Consider the following 15465-nt stretch of genomic DNA (forward strand, 5'->3'; position numbering starts at 1 on the left):
CTTTTTTCTTGATTGATAAGTAGGTTAGAGCCCGTGTTTCACACGGGTGAAAAATATAATAAAAATAAAAAATTGTTATATATAATACATTAATTATAAGTGAATTAACAATATATCATTTAGAAGTCAAGAAATTTAACAGAATAATTACTTAAGTGGAGTTGGCAAGCATTTTTAGTTTGAAACATGAGGTCTTGGGTTCGAGACTTGTATCACACAATAATTTATTTTTCAAAATTTTACAAAATGTTATCTTCATATGAAGATGGTTGTATTTGAAGAGAACATGCTCCATATTATGTTTGGTTCGGATGGTTTAAGAGTATGTTAGTTTTCGTCCTTATGGTTTGTCAAATCAGCAATTTTAGCCAATAGTTTCAAATTTGCTATTTTCGTCCCCGTGGTTTCATTTCGCTTGCAATTAAACCCGAATTCACTAATTCTGTTAAGTTTGGTCATTAAATCCATCATTGTGCCCTTCACGTGAGGGGCAGTTTTGTCCTTTTTTCCCAAAATACACCCCAACCCCTCACGTGAGTGGGCTTGCGAATTAGGGCTGGGCTTATTTAGAAAGAAAAATGACAAAACTGCCCCTCACGTGAATGACACGCTGATGGTTTTAATTACCAGACTTAACGGGATTAGTGAATTCGGTTTTAATTGCAAGTGAAATGAAACCACAGGGATGAAAATCGCAAATTTAAAACTATTGGACTAAAATTGCAGATATGGTCAAACCATAGGGACAGAAACCGCAGTTTACTCTTTTAATTAAAATAAAGTATAAAACGGAAATGGTTATTCCAAATGTGAAAGTGAAAATTCTTCGTACAAATTTCTATACTGAGTTTTAATTAAAAAATTAATAATTAAAAAAAGTTTAAAATGATCAGTTGATCCAAGAGAATAAAAAAACAATAATAATTGGTTGATTAGAAGAAGAAAGAAGGTATATTAGCTTAGTTATATAAAGGAATAAATGAAAGTACAATTTTGAAAAATACTTTTTAAATAATCTATTTTAATAAATATTTTTTTCACACCACCTATTTTGGTAAAAAGTAAAGTGATAGGCAATAATCATTCCTGAAGTTTATATCTTGAGCCAACCTATGGCTGACAATTTAATTAGACACGATACATGGTATGAACCTACATGATTTTAACAGGTATCGGGTATGATCTTAACAGGTTTCGTGTACTAAACAGCTAGTCACATATCGACCAGTTAATTTTTGTGTCTAAACAGTAAAATACCTGTTACCTGTTAAGTACCTGATTAGATTTTTTTACAAATAAAAATATAAAATAATATAATATGTTATATACCCCAAATAGCTAGCCCTAAATTTTTATACCAAACAATTAAAAACAGCGCATGCTATTCCAATCCAACATCAAGCAGACGACGCACAAACCCTTCTCCAATTCTCCCTCGCCGAATCTTCGATAGTCAGGTGGTTTCCCTCCACATCTCCGGTAGTCGTAGCCCTTATATTCTCCGGTCTACCTCTCCGCATCTCTATTGTCCTGCAATCCGGCCTTCTCGCCGCTGCAGCGACGCCACAAGCCACCGAACGGCTGAACCCTTCTCCGATTCTCCGGCAGGTTCGTTTGTTGTCGTGTATACATGGTATTAACATGTTTGTGTTCGGGTTTGAGATACATGTACACGATAAGTTTTTGGGTTGTGCACAGGTCTACATGTTTCGTGTTCATGTTTTATTATGTACGGGTATACACGATATGTCAGCCCTAAGCCAACTCTAAGATTTTTGAACCGACGCCCAAGATTTTTGAAGTTACTTATATATACACGAATACAACTAAATGTTTCAGACTTCAGTTATTCTATCTAAATGGTTATCGAACGGTGTGGGTGTGTTTTTCAGTTGAAATCGATAGAGCATGTGAACCAAATTCATTAAAATTTTCTTTCTGGTCTATCTAGTATTTAATTATGTTATAATAAGTGTATCTATTAAAATTTTCTTTCTGATCTATCTAGTATTGAATCGATAGAGCATGTGAACCAAATTCATTAAATAAATTTTTTTTTTCAAATTTTAATTCAATGTAATCTAAACTTTAATGTTTTGATGTAATCTAAACTTTTCTTTAATTCAATTTTATCCTCATATTCACATAAAAAAATATTTAATGTTTGCATTTAAATTGTTTTGAATGCCTTTTCCAAGATGATTTCCATTTTGGTTTTCTTTTTGTCCTTAAAAAGTTGTTATCATCAAACATAAAACTTAATTTGTATGTGAAGAACATGTTATAAACTTATGTTATAAACTTCAGGAATGATTATTGCCTATCATTTTCAAAGTCGTATTCAAAGTCGTGTGCCATGAAAATTATGTTTTCAACTTTTCACTAAAAAAATATATATAGAATTCGAATGGAGTATATAAGTTAAAGTCGTATGCCCAGACAGATAGAACCATTCATTAAGAAGTGGGCCCACACGATTTTATTTTCATGACAAAAAGGTTGGTCATTAAGAAGTGGACCCGTACGATTTTATTTTCATGACAAAAAGGTTGGGCCCGTCTTGAATGAAAATAATGTAAACACACTTATAATCACTTAATTAAGCACGATTTATGAGAGCGCAAATTTACCAATTTTCTTTTTAAAAACAAGTCAGAATGAAATTGTGCACGGTTTATTGATCATTTAAGATTTCTCTTACTACTTGTTTTCAGAATTTAATTCCTGAAAGGATGTTTTTAGTGAAACTTTTTAAAGTTTTACATTCCATATTATCCTTGACCCTGAGTACAAGATTTCCGGGATCAAGAAACTAGCAAACAAATACTGCAAGCGAAAGTTACTTCTACATAATTATTTTGTTGGTTAATCATCTTTAGTTAAACGAGTTGTTTTAACTTAAATATCTTTAGAGTGAGGACCATCCCGAAAAGCATTACACACACATGTATATTTGAAAAACATTCATGCATGCTAAGGTGATCGGGCTGGAAGCCCTCGCCCTCCCAGCTGGCTCTGATCAAGTTGTGCTAACATTAATTATAAACACATCAACCAAGTTAGAGTCGTATTATAAGAGTTATTGTAATCAGGGCCTAACTGAGATCTATTCATGCCTTCAAGTGTTCCAGATGGAGCATTCATGTACAAAAGAGAAGACTTGCGACAACAGTATTGTGGTAAACCGACGTCTTGGCATGGTGAGAAAGTATAGAAAACCTAGTATATACGCACAAGTATCCTGAAGGCAAGATGAGGAGAAGAAGAGAAAGAAGAAGGCAAGGACCATAAGACTCTGATATCATATAGAATAATGAAAACACCCCGTAAGCTATTATGATTATTAATTAGCTATATATAAATATACAATGAAGATGATTACAAGTGAAACCCGATGAAATAATATCTATTACACATGATACCAATAAACCTTGATAATATCTTCTCTCTAATAAAGCGAAAACATTTGTTTTGGTATTAAGTGGTTTAGAAACAAAACTCGTACTTTCTATTTTTTTTAACTTCTTGTACTCGTATCCTATAAGCGAATTCACTCAACAAGATAGATTGGGTGACAAATGAACTACATAGACCTTAATGAAAACTGGTTTAAGTTTAATTATGTAAAACTACTTGCAACCCAATTGAGGTTGTCATGTTGGCTTACTAGTTATAGCACAAACTGTCTAAAAATGAAAAAATTCCAAAAATTACACCTATTATTAAGTCTCTTTCCTCTACAACCTACTTCCAAAAAATATATAATGCGAACCAACAGACCAGATAACCTTGTGTGGTTTTCATTTATCTTAAAGAAAAGGACAAATATCACATGTGTTTCAGAAGCTGTAGTGTCTGTCTGTCCTTTTTTAAAACGTGCAAAATTACCTCTATGAATTGCATTAAATATATGCCTCTAAAACCTTAGCCACTCACCACATATATCAATTACAACTTAATTTTCTCTAAAAATGGCATGCAATTACAAAACGTTTTCTCTACCTTGTGTTGGAAAGGTGGCACAAATTGAGCCACCGACTCTCAACACAAACCTAAATTACGTAAGTAAATCTAATACAATTAAGACATTAAGTAATACTGTTTCATTAGAAAAAGCTCCAGTTATCGGGAAATTTGGAAGCTTTGGAGGAAAATTCGTAGGCGAAATCCTCATGTCTCCGTTGGCAGAACTTGAAGCTGAGTTCAATTCGGTTTTGCTTGATCATGAGTTTAAGGTTAGTTGCAAAATCTTTCTTCATGTATGTCCATTTGCCTTCTATTTCGATGTAAAAGTTGATATATAGTTAAGAAATGGAACGTGCATGTTCAAGGCATAAAATATTAATAAAAATTGAACGTCATGTATTTTTTTTTTCTTTTCATTATATTCATCGATTTCTTGATCATAAAAAAATATTGAATATGTATAGATGGAGTTAGCAAGTGCAATGAGGGATTACGTAGGACGTGAAACGCCTCTTTACTATGCGGAAAAGCTCACAGATTACTACAAGAACATCAACGGAGAAGGTCCTGAAATATATATTAAAAGAGAGGATCTGAGCCATGGAGGATCATACAAGATGAACAATGTTGTTGCACAAGCCATTTTGGCAAAACGGATGGGCCGAAAGAGTGTTATAACCGCGACAAGTGCCGGTCACCATGGTGTTGCAACAGCTGCTGCATGTGCCAAGTTTTCTCTAGATTGCACTGTTTATGTTGGAACCAAAGATATGCTGAGAAAACCCTCAAATGTGCAACTCATGGAGTTGCTTGGAGCTCAGGTACTTTTGTTTCCCAAATTAGTATTTATCAAAAAGTGAAGTTTCCCATGAAATCTTTGTAGTTACATGCAAATTTGTTTATATTTTTATTTTAATCATTTAAAATATAACATGGATACAAACTAACAGTATCAAACATATATTTGAAGAGCTAAAAGGTTAAAAGGACCTTTATTTTTTATAAGTAATATATAAGTTGAAAAATAAGAAAAACACAATTTCAAACCATTAATGCAAATTCAACCACAAAATAAATTTATGGTGGAAAAGATGATATAAAAAAATGTCATTTTCATTTCTTTAACAACAAATCAATGTTTAATACACTTGTCTTTTTTTTTCTTCAATAAATGTCCAAATTGAAGGAAACAATTAACACTATTGACTATTTGTATATATAGGTTAAGCCTGTTGATGGAGGTTTTCAGGCAGCAGCCTCAGAATCAACTAGGGGATGGATGGAAAACCTACAAACTGGCTATTACCTATCTGGAACAGCTGTGGGCCCGCACCCAATCCCGACCATGGTCCGTGAATTCAACTCGGTGATTGGAAAAGAAACAAGGAGACAAGCAATGGAGAAATGGGGTGGGATTCCAGATGTTTTGGTTGCTTGTGTAGGGACTGGTTGCAATGCTTTAGGTCTGTTTCATGAATTTGTAGGCGACAAACACGTTCGGATGATTGGAGTTGAGGGTGGTGGAGTCGGATCTAAGATTGACGAGTTACATTCGGCGAGTCTTGTAAGAGGTGAAATTGGTGTTTATCATGGAGCCATGTGCTATTTGCTACAAGATGAAGAAGGCCAAATCACAAAAACAAAATCTGTTGCTAGTGGGTGAGTGTTGGTTATTATTGGTTTAATTATTATTGCTTAGTCTTATTAGATCCTTAAATATTAATTTGTTTCTTTTGCAGTTTGGAGTTTCCAGGAGTAAGTCCAGAACTAAGTTTTCTAAAAGATGCTGGCAGAATTGAGTGTTACACAGTAACTGATCAAGAAGCTCTTGATGGTAAACATATATAACAAAGACAAATACATAAGTGGTAGAAAATCACGGTGTATAAGATCAAATACAAACAAATGTTTATGTAAGAATCGTATAAATAACTAGAGTGATTATATTAACAATCGAGTGATTACTATTACGTTATAGTTTTTGAACTAGAGTAGTTATTATTACGCTACTTCATTTTGTTATAAAGTTTTAATAATTAATCTAGTTAAAAATTATAACATAGTAATAATTACTTTAGCGTTAGCATAGTTACTCAAACTATTTATACGTTTCTCACATTAAGATCTATTTGTACCGGATCACAACTTGAAAATCACTACTTAGTTGCATTATCATATTTCTTGTAGTCCGTGAACCTTATAATCTTTGTATTGATGAAATGCAGCATACAAAAGACTGTGTCGTCTGGAAGGGATAGTTCCAGCATTGGAGGCATCGCACGCCTTCGCATATCTTGAAAGGCTTTGCCCTACGCTACCTAATGGAGCAAAAGTTGTAGTTAACTGCAGTGGCAACGGGTACGATGATGCCACTACAATTGTCAATAGCATTCCTGTCGATGAAATTTGATATGTGTAGTAGCGTAAAAATGTGTACACATGTACGAGATCCAAGCTGAGCATGATGGTAGAAATAAAAGTAATCTTATGTTGCAAACAAATACACAGTGCGTTTGATTGTGAAAAGTAAAATATAACGATAATATTAGTTTGAATTAAACAAATTATGTAAAACCTAATTGAATTTGACTAAGAAACATGAAACACAAAGATACAAGGAAAAAACAGCAATTATCTCAAGATTCGGATTTGATAGCATTATTTACAATTTGACTACCATTTACACTAGCAAGCCACTTTCACATAGCCTTATTTAACACATGTAAATGATGGACATCCAACAACCGGCCGATCCAATCTAGCATCTTGTTTGTTAACAATTTTTAACCAAATAAAACTTGTTGCGTTATATTTTTTATTTAATCTCTTGTGCTGTTTAATGACTTTATTTGTGGGCTCGTGGGCTGTATAATCAATTCCCTTATTTCTTTTGTCATCCCACGGGTTGGAAAGCTGCAATAACTCAATTTTAATCAATGATCACCACGTTAGTTCAGATCAATTAACTACATATAATTTCAGCTAATTTAGATTTTTTTTTTCTTAAATTTAGTTAAATGTAATGCATATATTTTTTTATGAGGGTACGTAACATGCATCCTTTCTCATTCATATCACAAGGGGGCGAATTAAGCCTTGCTTTCTTAACACATAAAATCAGTGATTGCCTAGGTGAAAGTATTCAATGGTATTTGTAACACCCTAGGCAAACCCACATCAGTCGAGTTGTGGATAAAAGAGATTCTTAATTGGTTCATAAGTAAATACCTCGCCTCTTAATCACCAACGTGTTTTGGATTTAATGCTAGTGGACGAGAGGAGAGCTCCATAGTTAAGTGCGCTTAGGTGAAAATAATACTAGGATGGGCGACCTCTTGAAAAGTGTCCACATGACAACAAAAAACAATTCCGTGAGCTTCCCGTGGACAAAGTAGACAATATTAATGGTACGAGAGGCCGGATGTTACGTTCGGCCTCTTTGAGATTGTTTTTGATCTCGGTTCTTAGGTACAAATGCATGATAGGCAGTTGTATTTAAAGTCGTTCACTTGCCACTAGAAACAACGCCTTCATTGGTTATACTTTCTTTATTGCTTGGCATGATGAATGGTGATTAGATTTTTGTTTTGTGTTAGTAGGATCTTTTTCTTAAGGCTTTGATACTATAATAAAATTATTATGGCATTATGGCAAAAGAAGTAACCAAAGAAGATGGATTCGTATATTGATATTGTTCATATTGATTCCATTAGAGATCATCCCTATCAATACAAGGGAGCTAAACACAAAAGACCTTAATTTAAGGCAAGCTAACAGGAGAAGATGAAGGTAAGAAAATAAAAGAAACAAATCGTCCAAAAATAAATAAATCATCTTCTCTGTATATGCCACAATCTTAGTTAGGATCGGGCTCTATTGGAAGAAAGGAATGGCACGATCCATACGAAATTAATACCGTAAGAACTAGTAGTTTCGTGTTTTTTTTAAGTCCAGTAACTTCTATTTATTTATTTCAATTTTCATTTTGTGACTTTTTTAATAGTAATATTTTAGTAGTATTTTATTTTTGTTTTGTTTAATTGTTAAAATTATTATTTTTAATGAAAAAAATATTCAACTAATTTAAAAACAATGATTAAAAAGTTATTAATATTGTTTATGACCACTTAAATTATTACTATGACTAAATTTCACGCATGTGTTTTGTAACATTAATACAATCATGGAGGTATTCACCGCAATTTTGATGACATGAGAACGGTACGTAATAACAAGAGGATAACTCATGAGTTCACACTTCAATTGTTGTAGTTTCTTTTAAATTTACGTGGAGAATAGTATTGATCAAAGCGCTTCTACTCTAGTAAAATTAATGACAGGGTTCCTCACCATTACTTTGAAGGTTCGAACCCAATAGTGGGCATTGTTAATAATTCAAGTAAAATTAATGGGTGTGCGATTAGGCCGTTTTAAAAAAGACAACTAATGATGGATTATAATTTTTTACGCGTACTACATTTTTATGTCTATCAAAGTGATTTTATCGGGTAATTGGGTCACTTTTTTTATTTTTTTCGTTGAATTGAGTTGGGTTCTCGAATTTGTTTGGTTTCTGAGCATTTTTTTAAGATGATTTCAATTTTTAGATTTTTTTTAAATTTGTTTGTGAAGAAAAAACAGGGCATTTTTTTTAATTTGATTTGAGTTGTTTTTTTAAGATGATTTCAATTTTTAGATTTTTTTAAAATCTGTTTGTGAAGAAAAAACCATGTATACACATGTAACTAATATAAAGTTTGTATTCCATAGGACCACACTCTACACTAGAAGTGGTCACGATAGATTTTCGAGCCAACAAGGTTTGACCCGTCTTATAAATGAAAATGATATAAACAGCGACAATTTATGCACGATTTATGTGCTTAAAAATTTTATCATTTTTCTTTAAAAATACAAATCAGAATTAAAACATGCACGATGTATTAGAATTCATTTAAGATTTCTCTTACTACTTAATTCCTAAAATAATGTTTTAGTGAAACTTTTATTGAAAGTTTTGGGTATATGTGTGAATGAATGTCTTAAAAATAAAAATGGTAAAACTTGTCTCACATCGGGTTGGAAACAAAATTAGGAGTAGTTTATAAGGTTTAGCTTTTATGTTGTGTTTTACTACAAGTCTTACCCGCGCGCAAAGGGTGCAAAATTGGGTTTCTGTACTAAAAATTCTTTGAACTCGTGCATGCCCGCACGTCCGCGGACACGAATGTAGCTCCGAAAACCCGGGCCCGCGTGAGCCAATTTTTTGCATTTGTTTTTGAAAATTTCATAACTGAACTTTGGTCAACGATTACATGATTAATGTTATTATTTTCGGTTTTAACTGATGCACTAATGACCGTTATTCATAATTATTATGCACTAATGATCATTATTCAGTTATGACTTTTTTGGCTATAAAACCAGTCCAAATGCTTCAGCCAAAGACACCATAATATACAACACTCTCTAATTCTCTATAGCATTACTCCATTTACATTTCAGGCAAGTCGTTAGTCCGGCGGTCTGCTACGGCTGTTTTCGAACCGACGTACCCTGGAAACAAACCGCGAATTTGTTTAAGGGAATTATGTTAAACACAAGCCTGATTCACCGTTATCATTTATTATTTCATTTTTCCTTGTTTCAGGTTCTAATACAGGATCATCAACAATTTTTAGGGTCTGTTTTACAAGGGTTAATTGGAATGGAAATGTCTCGAAAAGTCATAGGTGGGTTGTCCCAGTTAAATCTATCATTTGGGCATTCGATTTCACCCCGAAACACTTTTCGTGCAAGATACATAACATTCAAAACTTAAAAAAAAAAAATAAGACGACACGTTTTCTAGTTGTCACTCGTAATTTAATTTAGGCTTGTCATTTACCATTATCTGTGTCATTTCCTTCTATGGTTTGTAACTTTGAAATTTTGGCATACCTGTCAAAATTAGAAATCCGTGTATGATGGGCCTAACGCAATATTTTACTCATTAGAAATTTATCAATAAACAATTATTCTTGAGAATATTTTCTTTATTCATTTGTCGCTTCCGCATCGCATCACGATGAGGCTGGGTTCGCTAGAAAAAGGTTCAGGGTTTGTGTTTAGAGCCTAGGCTCTGTTTCTTTTACCTTCTTGTACGTGTAGGTGATTCGCTAGCCATATAAGCGAACTCAATCCTTGCCATTTGACCCGGACATGTTGTAAAAGGTTGAAGTATTTTGAATTATTTGTTGTCACAAACAAAGTCAGTAAAAACCTATGAAAGTTTTGACAAGTTGGATTGAACGGCAGGTGAACTCCGTCAAATTGAATAAAAACTTAATAAGTTTAACTAGGACCGACTATTAAGGTGTGCGAGCAGCACCCTCGATCGAGTTATGCTTTTTTTTTGGCCAAAAACTTTTTTTATATATATTTAAAAAAATATCTTATATAATATAATTAGATTTCGATCGTTTTAAAATTATTGGGTCCAAAATTAATTTTTTTGTATTTATAATCTATTTGGTAAAGTTTAGGTTATTGGGCCCAAACAAAAAACCATTTGGTAAAGAATGGTAGGGAAACTTCATGAATCATTGGTTAGCCGTTAGTTATTGTGTATCACTAATTGATTTTATTACTATATTTTTGCTATATTTATGGTTATAACGTTAATATTGTTTAAAAAATAGGAGCATTTACATATATCCTTTTCCTAAAAACATCAATTACATATCTCCTCTACTTCAATCCAAATCGAATCGATGTTAAGACGAACATATCGAACACTAATAAACCGATTGAAATCGAACTTTTAATCAATAGTCAATATAAAAAAAGTTTTGGATTTAGTTTTTTTTTACCAACAAAAACAACTCAAATATAATTAAAAAGTGGTGGTAGTCATTTATGGCGATGATAGGATAGCCGGAAGCTTGCCGGAAAAATTGAGTTTGCCGGAAGTAAGTTGGAAAAGATGATTTGATGGTGTGGGTTTAACTTTATAATTACTCACATAACTTTGTTTTTTAATTAATTTATTAATGGTAAGGCCGTAAGAGATATGGGTAACTTAATAATTTGATATGAAAAAGGAAAATATGTAATTGTTTGTTTAGGTGTGAGGAAATATGTAATTAAGGGTGTTAAGTAAGGAAAAATATTTAAAAATCCCAAAAAATAAGCTTATATATTTCATTACTCGTTTTGTTCTATAACTTCTTTTATTTCGGGTCGACTGAGGTATGGAAATTCTCAAAGATCGATGACATGATTTTAATTGTGAAAAAAATTCTTGCCACCCAATTGAACTTGTCAAGTTGGGTTACCTACCTATAGCAACATGTCTAAAAATAAAAAGATTCCAAAAAACACCTACTAGTATGTCTCTTTCCTAAACAACCTACGACTCAAAAGTAATTTAATGCGAACCTTGTGTGGCTTCATTTTTTTTTTTAAAAGAAGAGGATAATGTTACATGTGTTTCATAAGCACTAATTAATAGTATTTGTCCATCCTTTTTGAAACGTGTAAAATTACCTCAATGAATTTTGCATTATATATATGCCTCTTAAACCTTAGCCACTCACCACATATATCAATCATAACTTTAATTTTCTCTAAAAATGGCTTGCAATTACTCAACCGTCTCTCTTCCTTGTGTAGGAAAGGTAGCACTAGCACCAATTGAGTCACCAACTCTCAACACAAACCTAAATTACATTAGTAAATCTAATACAATTAAGACATTAAGTACTACTGTTTCGTTAGAAAAAGCTCCGATTATCGGGAAATTTGGAAGCTTTGGAGGAAAATTCGTAGGCGAAGTCCTCATTTCTCCGTTGGCAGAACTTGAGGCTGAGTTCAATTCGGTTTTGCTTGATCACGAGTTTAAGGTTAGTCGAAAAATCTTTCTTCGCGTATGTCCATTTTCCTTCTATTTTGATGTAAAAGTTGATATATAGTTAAGAAAGTGAATGTGCATGTTCAAGGCAAAAAATAAAAATGAAAATTATTTTTTTTTCTTTCGTTATATTCACCGATTTGTTGATCATAAAATATATGAACATGTATAGATGGAGTTAGTAAGTGCAATGAGGGATTACGTTGGACGTGAAACGCCTCTTTATTATGCCAAAAAGCTCACAGATTACTACAAGAACATCAACGGAGAAGGTCCTGAAATATATATTAAAAGAGAGGATCTGAGCCATGGAGGATCATACAAGATGAACAATGTTGTTGCACAAGCCATTTTGGCAAAACGGATGGGCCGAAAGACCGTTATAACTGCGACAAGTACCGGTCACCATGGTGTTGCAACAGCTGCTGTATGTGCCAAGTTTTCTCTAGATTGCACTGTTTATATTGGAACCAAAGATATGCTGAGAAAACCCTCAAATGTGCAACTCATGGAGTTGCTTGGAGCTCAGGTACTTATATTTTGTTTCCTAAATCAGTATTTATCTGCATTTGAACTTTCCCATGAAATCTTTGTACGTAGTTACATCCAAATTCGTTTATATTTTTATTTTAATCATTTAATATTACATGGATAGAAACTAAACAGAATAAAATACATATTTGAAGAGCAAAAAGGTTAAAATAGGCCTTTCTTTAAAAGTAAGATAAGATATAAGTTGAAAATCATGAAAAATCAATATAAATTTCTGTTGGAAAAAGTTTTAAGAATGTCACTTTCATTTCTTGAACAATAAATCTTTTTTTAATACATTTGTCTTTTTATTGTTCCAATAGATATCCAAATAGAAGGAATTAACTAAATATTATCGACTATTTGTGTATAGGTTAAGCCTGTTGATGGAGGCTTTCAGGCAGCAGCCTCAGAATCAACTAGGGGATGGATGGAAAACCTACAAACTGGCTATTACCTTTCTGGAACGGCTGTGGGCCCGCACCCAATCCCGACCATGGTCCGTGAATTCAATTCGGTGATTGGAAAAGAAACAAGGAGACAAGCAATGGAGAAGTGGGGTGGTACTCCAGATGTTTTGGTTGCTTGTGTAGGGACTGGTTGCAATGCTTTAGGTCTGTTTCATGAATTTGTAGGCGACAAACACGTTCGGATGATTGGAGTTGAGGGTGGTGGAGTCGGATCTAAGACTGACGAGTTACATTCGGCGAGTCTTGTAAGAGGTGAAATTGGTGTTTATCATGGAGCCATGTGCTATTTGCTACAAGATGAAGAAGGCCAAATCACAAAAACAAAATCTGTTGCTAGTGGGTGAGTGTTAGTTATTATTGGTTTAATTATTATTGCTTAGTCTTATTAGATCCTTAAATATTAATATGTACGTTTATTTGGCAGTTTGGAGTTTCCAGGAGTAAGCCCAGAACTAAGTTTTTTAAAAGATGCTGGCAGAATTGAGTGTTATTCAGTTACTGATAAAGAGGCTCTTGATGGTAAGCATATATAAGAATGGAAAATCCCCAAAATGTCCATTTTACCGCAACAAGTAAAAAGGAAAATGACAATTTTACCAAATCCGTCGAGCCCGACTGTTATAAATGTCAGGTGACGGTATTGCCAACCTATTATAAATAGCCACGTATCAAATTAATAATATGTTGTAAAGAAAATTCCATTGGAACTCACATAAATGTCGTCAAAACTCACAAAAATTTGGTCGGAACTCACAAAGTTTGTCGGATCTAAAAAATATTTTGCACCCCATGAGAACTTTGTATGCGTGGCTGCTTGTTGTAGGTGTACAATGCCGGGGTCTATTGGGTCCAAGAAATTTTAGATTAACATTTGAGGAACTTTGTGGTCAAATGGAAATTTTTTTGAAAGTAAAATGAACATTTGGGGATTTCCCATACAACAAAAACTACACTATACATAATACATATATACATTATAAGTGGTAGAAAATCTCTTCTAGTGCTTGAACCTTATTGCCTTTGTATTGATGAAATGCAGCATACAAAAGACTGTGTCGTCTTGAAGGGATAGTTCCAGCATTGGAGGCGTCTCATGCCTTCGCATATCTTGAAAAGCTTTGCCCTACGCTGCCTAATGGGGTGAAAGTTGTAGTTAACTGCAGTGGCAATGGGTACAGCGATGTCACTACAGTCGTCAACAGCATTCCTGTCAATGAAATTTGATATGCATAGTAGCGTAAAAATGTGTATACATGTATGAGATCCAAGCTGAACACGATGGTAGATATAGAAGTAATCTTATGTTCCAAACAAAAAACAATTGTTAGCAATAAACGTTCCGTTTGATTGTGAAAAGTAAAAGAAAATGATTAGTTTAGTTTGAATTAAACAAATATAAAACCATTGTTACTTAACTAACAAATAAGCAAAGATGCACGAAGTGTTCACAATTAATTTTTAGAAAAAAGTACAAAAAATGACATATCCTAAATGTGCTTAGATGAATAAGGTGACGATGAATCTGGTAAGGTTTAAAGACAGTCAGATCGAAAAGTTTACAAAATGACATTCTGACGAAGTTCTTAAACAGTTGGTCCGACAATAGCAGTTTTTCAGACCGTTGGGCCAACTGTTTATACATGCTGGAATATCTCTTCCTTTTTTTAGTTCCATCGGCTCGCACGATTTGTTGGAAAAGGAAAGGTCAAAATGGCCATTTTGAGGATTTCCCCAAAATTTTAAGATATATAAGAGCCTACACTTAAATAAACCTTTGTCTCGCAACACACGCAGGCGTTAAACATATTAATATAGCACGCGTACCTTGCTTTGGTTCCTCGTACATCTTTGCTGCGTCTTATTTTTTATTTCATCTCATGGGCTGTTTAATGACTTTATTTGCGGACTTCTGGGCTGTTATAATCCAATTCCTTTTATTTTCATCTCATGGCCGGGCTGCAAATCTTCAATAACCTATCATAAATCAATAAAATAAATCAATGATCACCACATTAGTTCAAATCAATTAACTTCTAATAATTTCAACAAACTTGGATTTATTTATTTCAGTTGAATAAGATTTAATGCATCGTGACTACTGATAATTTTTTTTCTAAGGGATCACATCCTTTCTCATACATATATATCCCCAAGCCCTTTTAATTACGACCACTAATATCCCAAGTAGAGGTTACACAGCAACAACCATCACCTGTAAAAATCCCACATATTGCAAAGCTGTTGGTGGGGTCTGGGGAGGGTGAGATATAGACAACCACACATCTATCTCAAAGGACAAAGAGATTGCTTCCAAGATACCCTCAGCACCTATAAAAATCCCACATATTGCAAAGCTATTGATGGGATCTAGGGAGAGTGAGATGTAGACAACCACACATCTATCTCAAGGGACAGAGAGATTGCTTCCAAGATACCCTCAACACCTGTAAAAATCCCACATATTGCAAATCTATTGGTGAGGTCGGAGGAGGGTGAGATATAGACAAACACACATCTATCTCAAGGGACAGAGAGATTGCTTCCAAGATACCCTCAGCTCTGGAAAAGACCTGCATCAAAGGCATGACATACAAAATATAAAGTATA

The 15465-nt window shown here is 33.6% G+C and overlaps 2 protein-coding genes across 2 annotated transcripts; both read left to right on the top strand.

Annotated features, from left to right (window-relative positions):
* The first annotated feature begins 3971 nt into the window (after positions 1-3971).
* Positions 3972-6497, top strand: LOC143611681 (tryptophan synthase beta chain 1-like). Its single transcript, XM_077085859.1, has 5 exons — positions 3972-4235; positions 4431-4787; positions 5189-5625; positions 5706-5800; positions 6192-6497. The coding sequence occupies exons 1-5, from the start codon at positions 3972-3974 to the stop codon at positions 6374-6376; spliced, it is 1338 nt and encodes a 445-aa protein (XP_076941974.1). The 3' UTR covers positions 6377-6497.
* Positions 6498-11579: 5082 nt separating this feature from the next.
* On the top strand, positions 11580-14170 carry LOC143611693 (tryptophan synthase beta chain 1-like). Its single transcript, XM_077085867.1, has 5 exons — positions 11580-11849; positions 12030-12386; positions 12762-13198; positions 13283-13377; positions 13898-14170. The coding sequence occupies exons 1-5, from the start codon at positions 11580-11582 to the stop codon at positions 14080-14082; spliced, it is 1344 nt and encodes a 447-aa protein (XP_076941982.1). The 3' UTR covers positions 14083-14170.
* Positions 14171-15465: the final 1295 nt, after the last annotated feature.

The sequence above is a fragment of the Bidens hawaiensis genome, unplaced genomic scaffold (assembly GCF_021521415.1).
Source record: "Bidens hawaiensis isolate Kalapana, Puna unplaced genomic scaffold, B.hawaiensis_p1.1 tig00002236_1, whole genome shotgun sequence".
NCBI lineage: Eukaryota > Viridiplantae > Streptophyta > Magnoliopsida > Asterales > Asteraceae > Bidens > Bidens hawaiensis.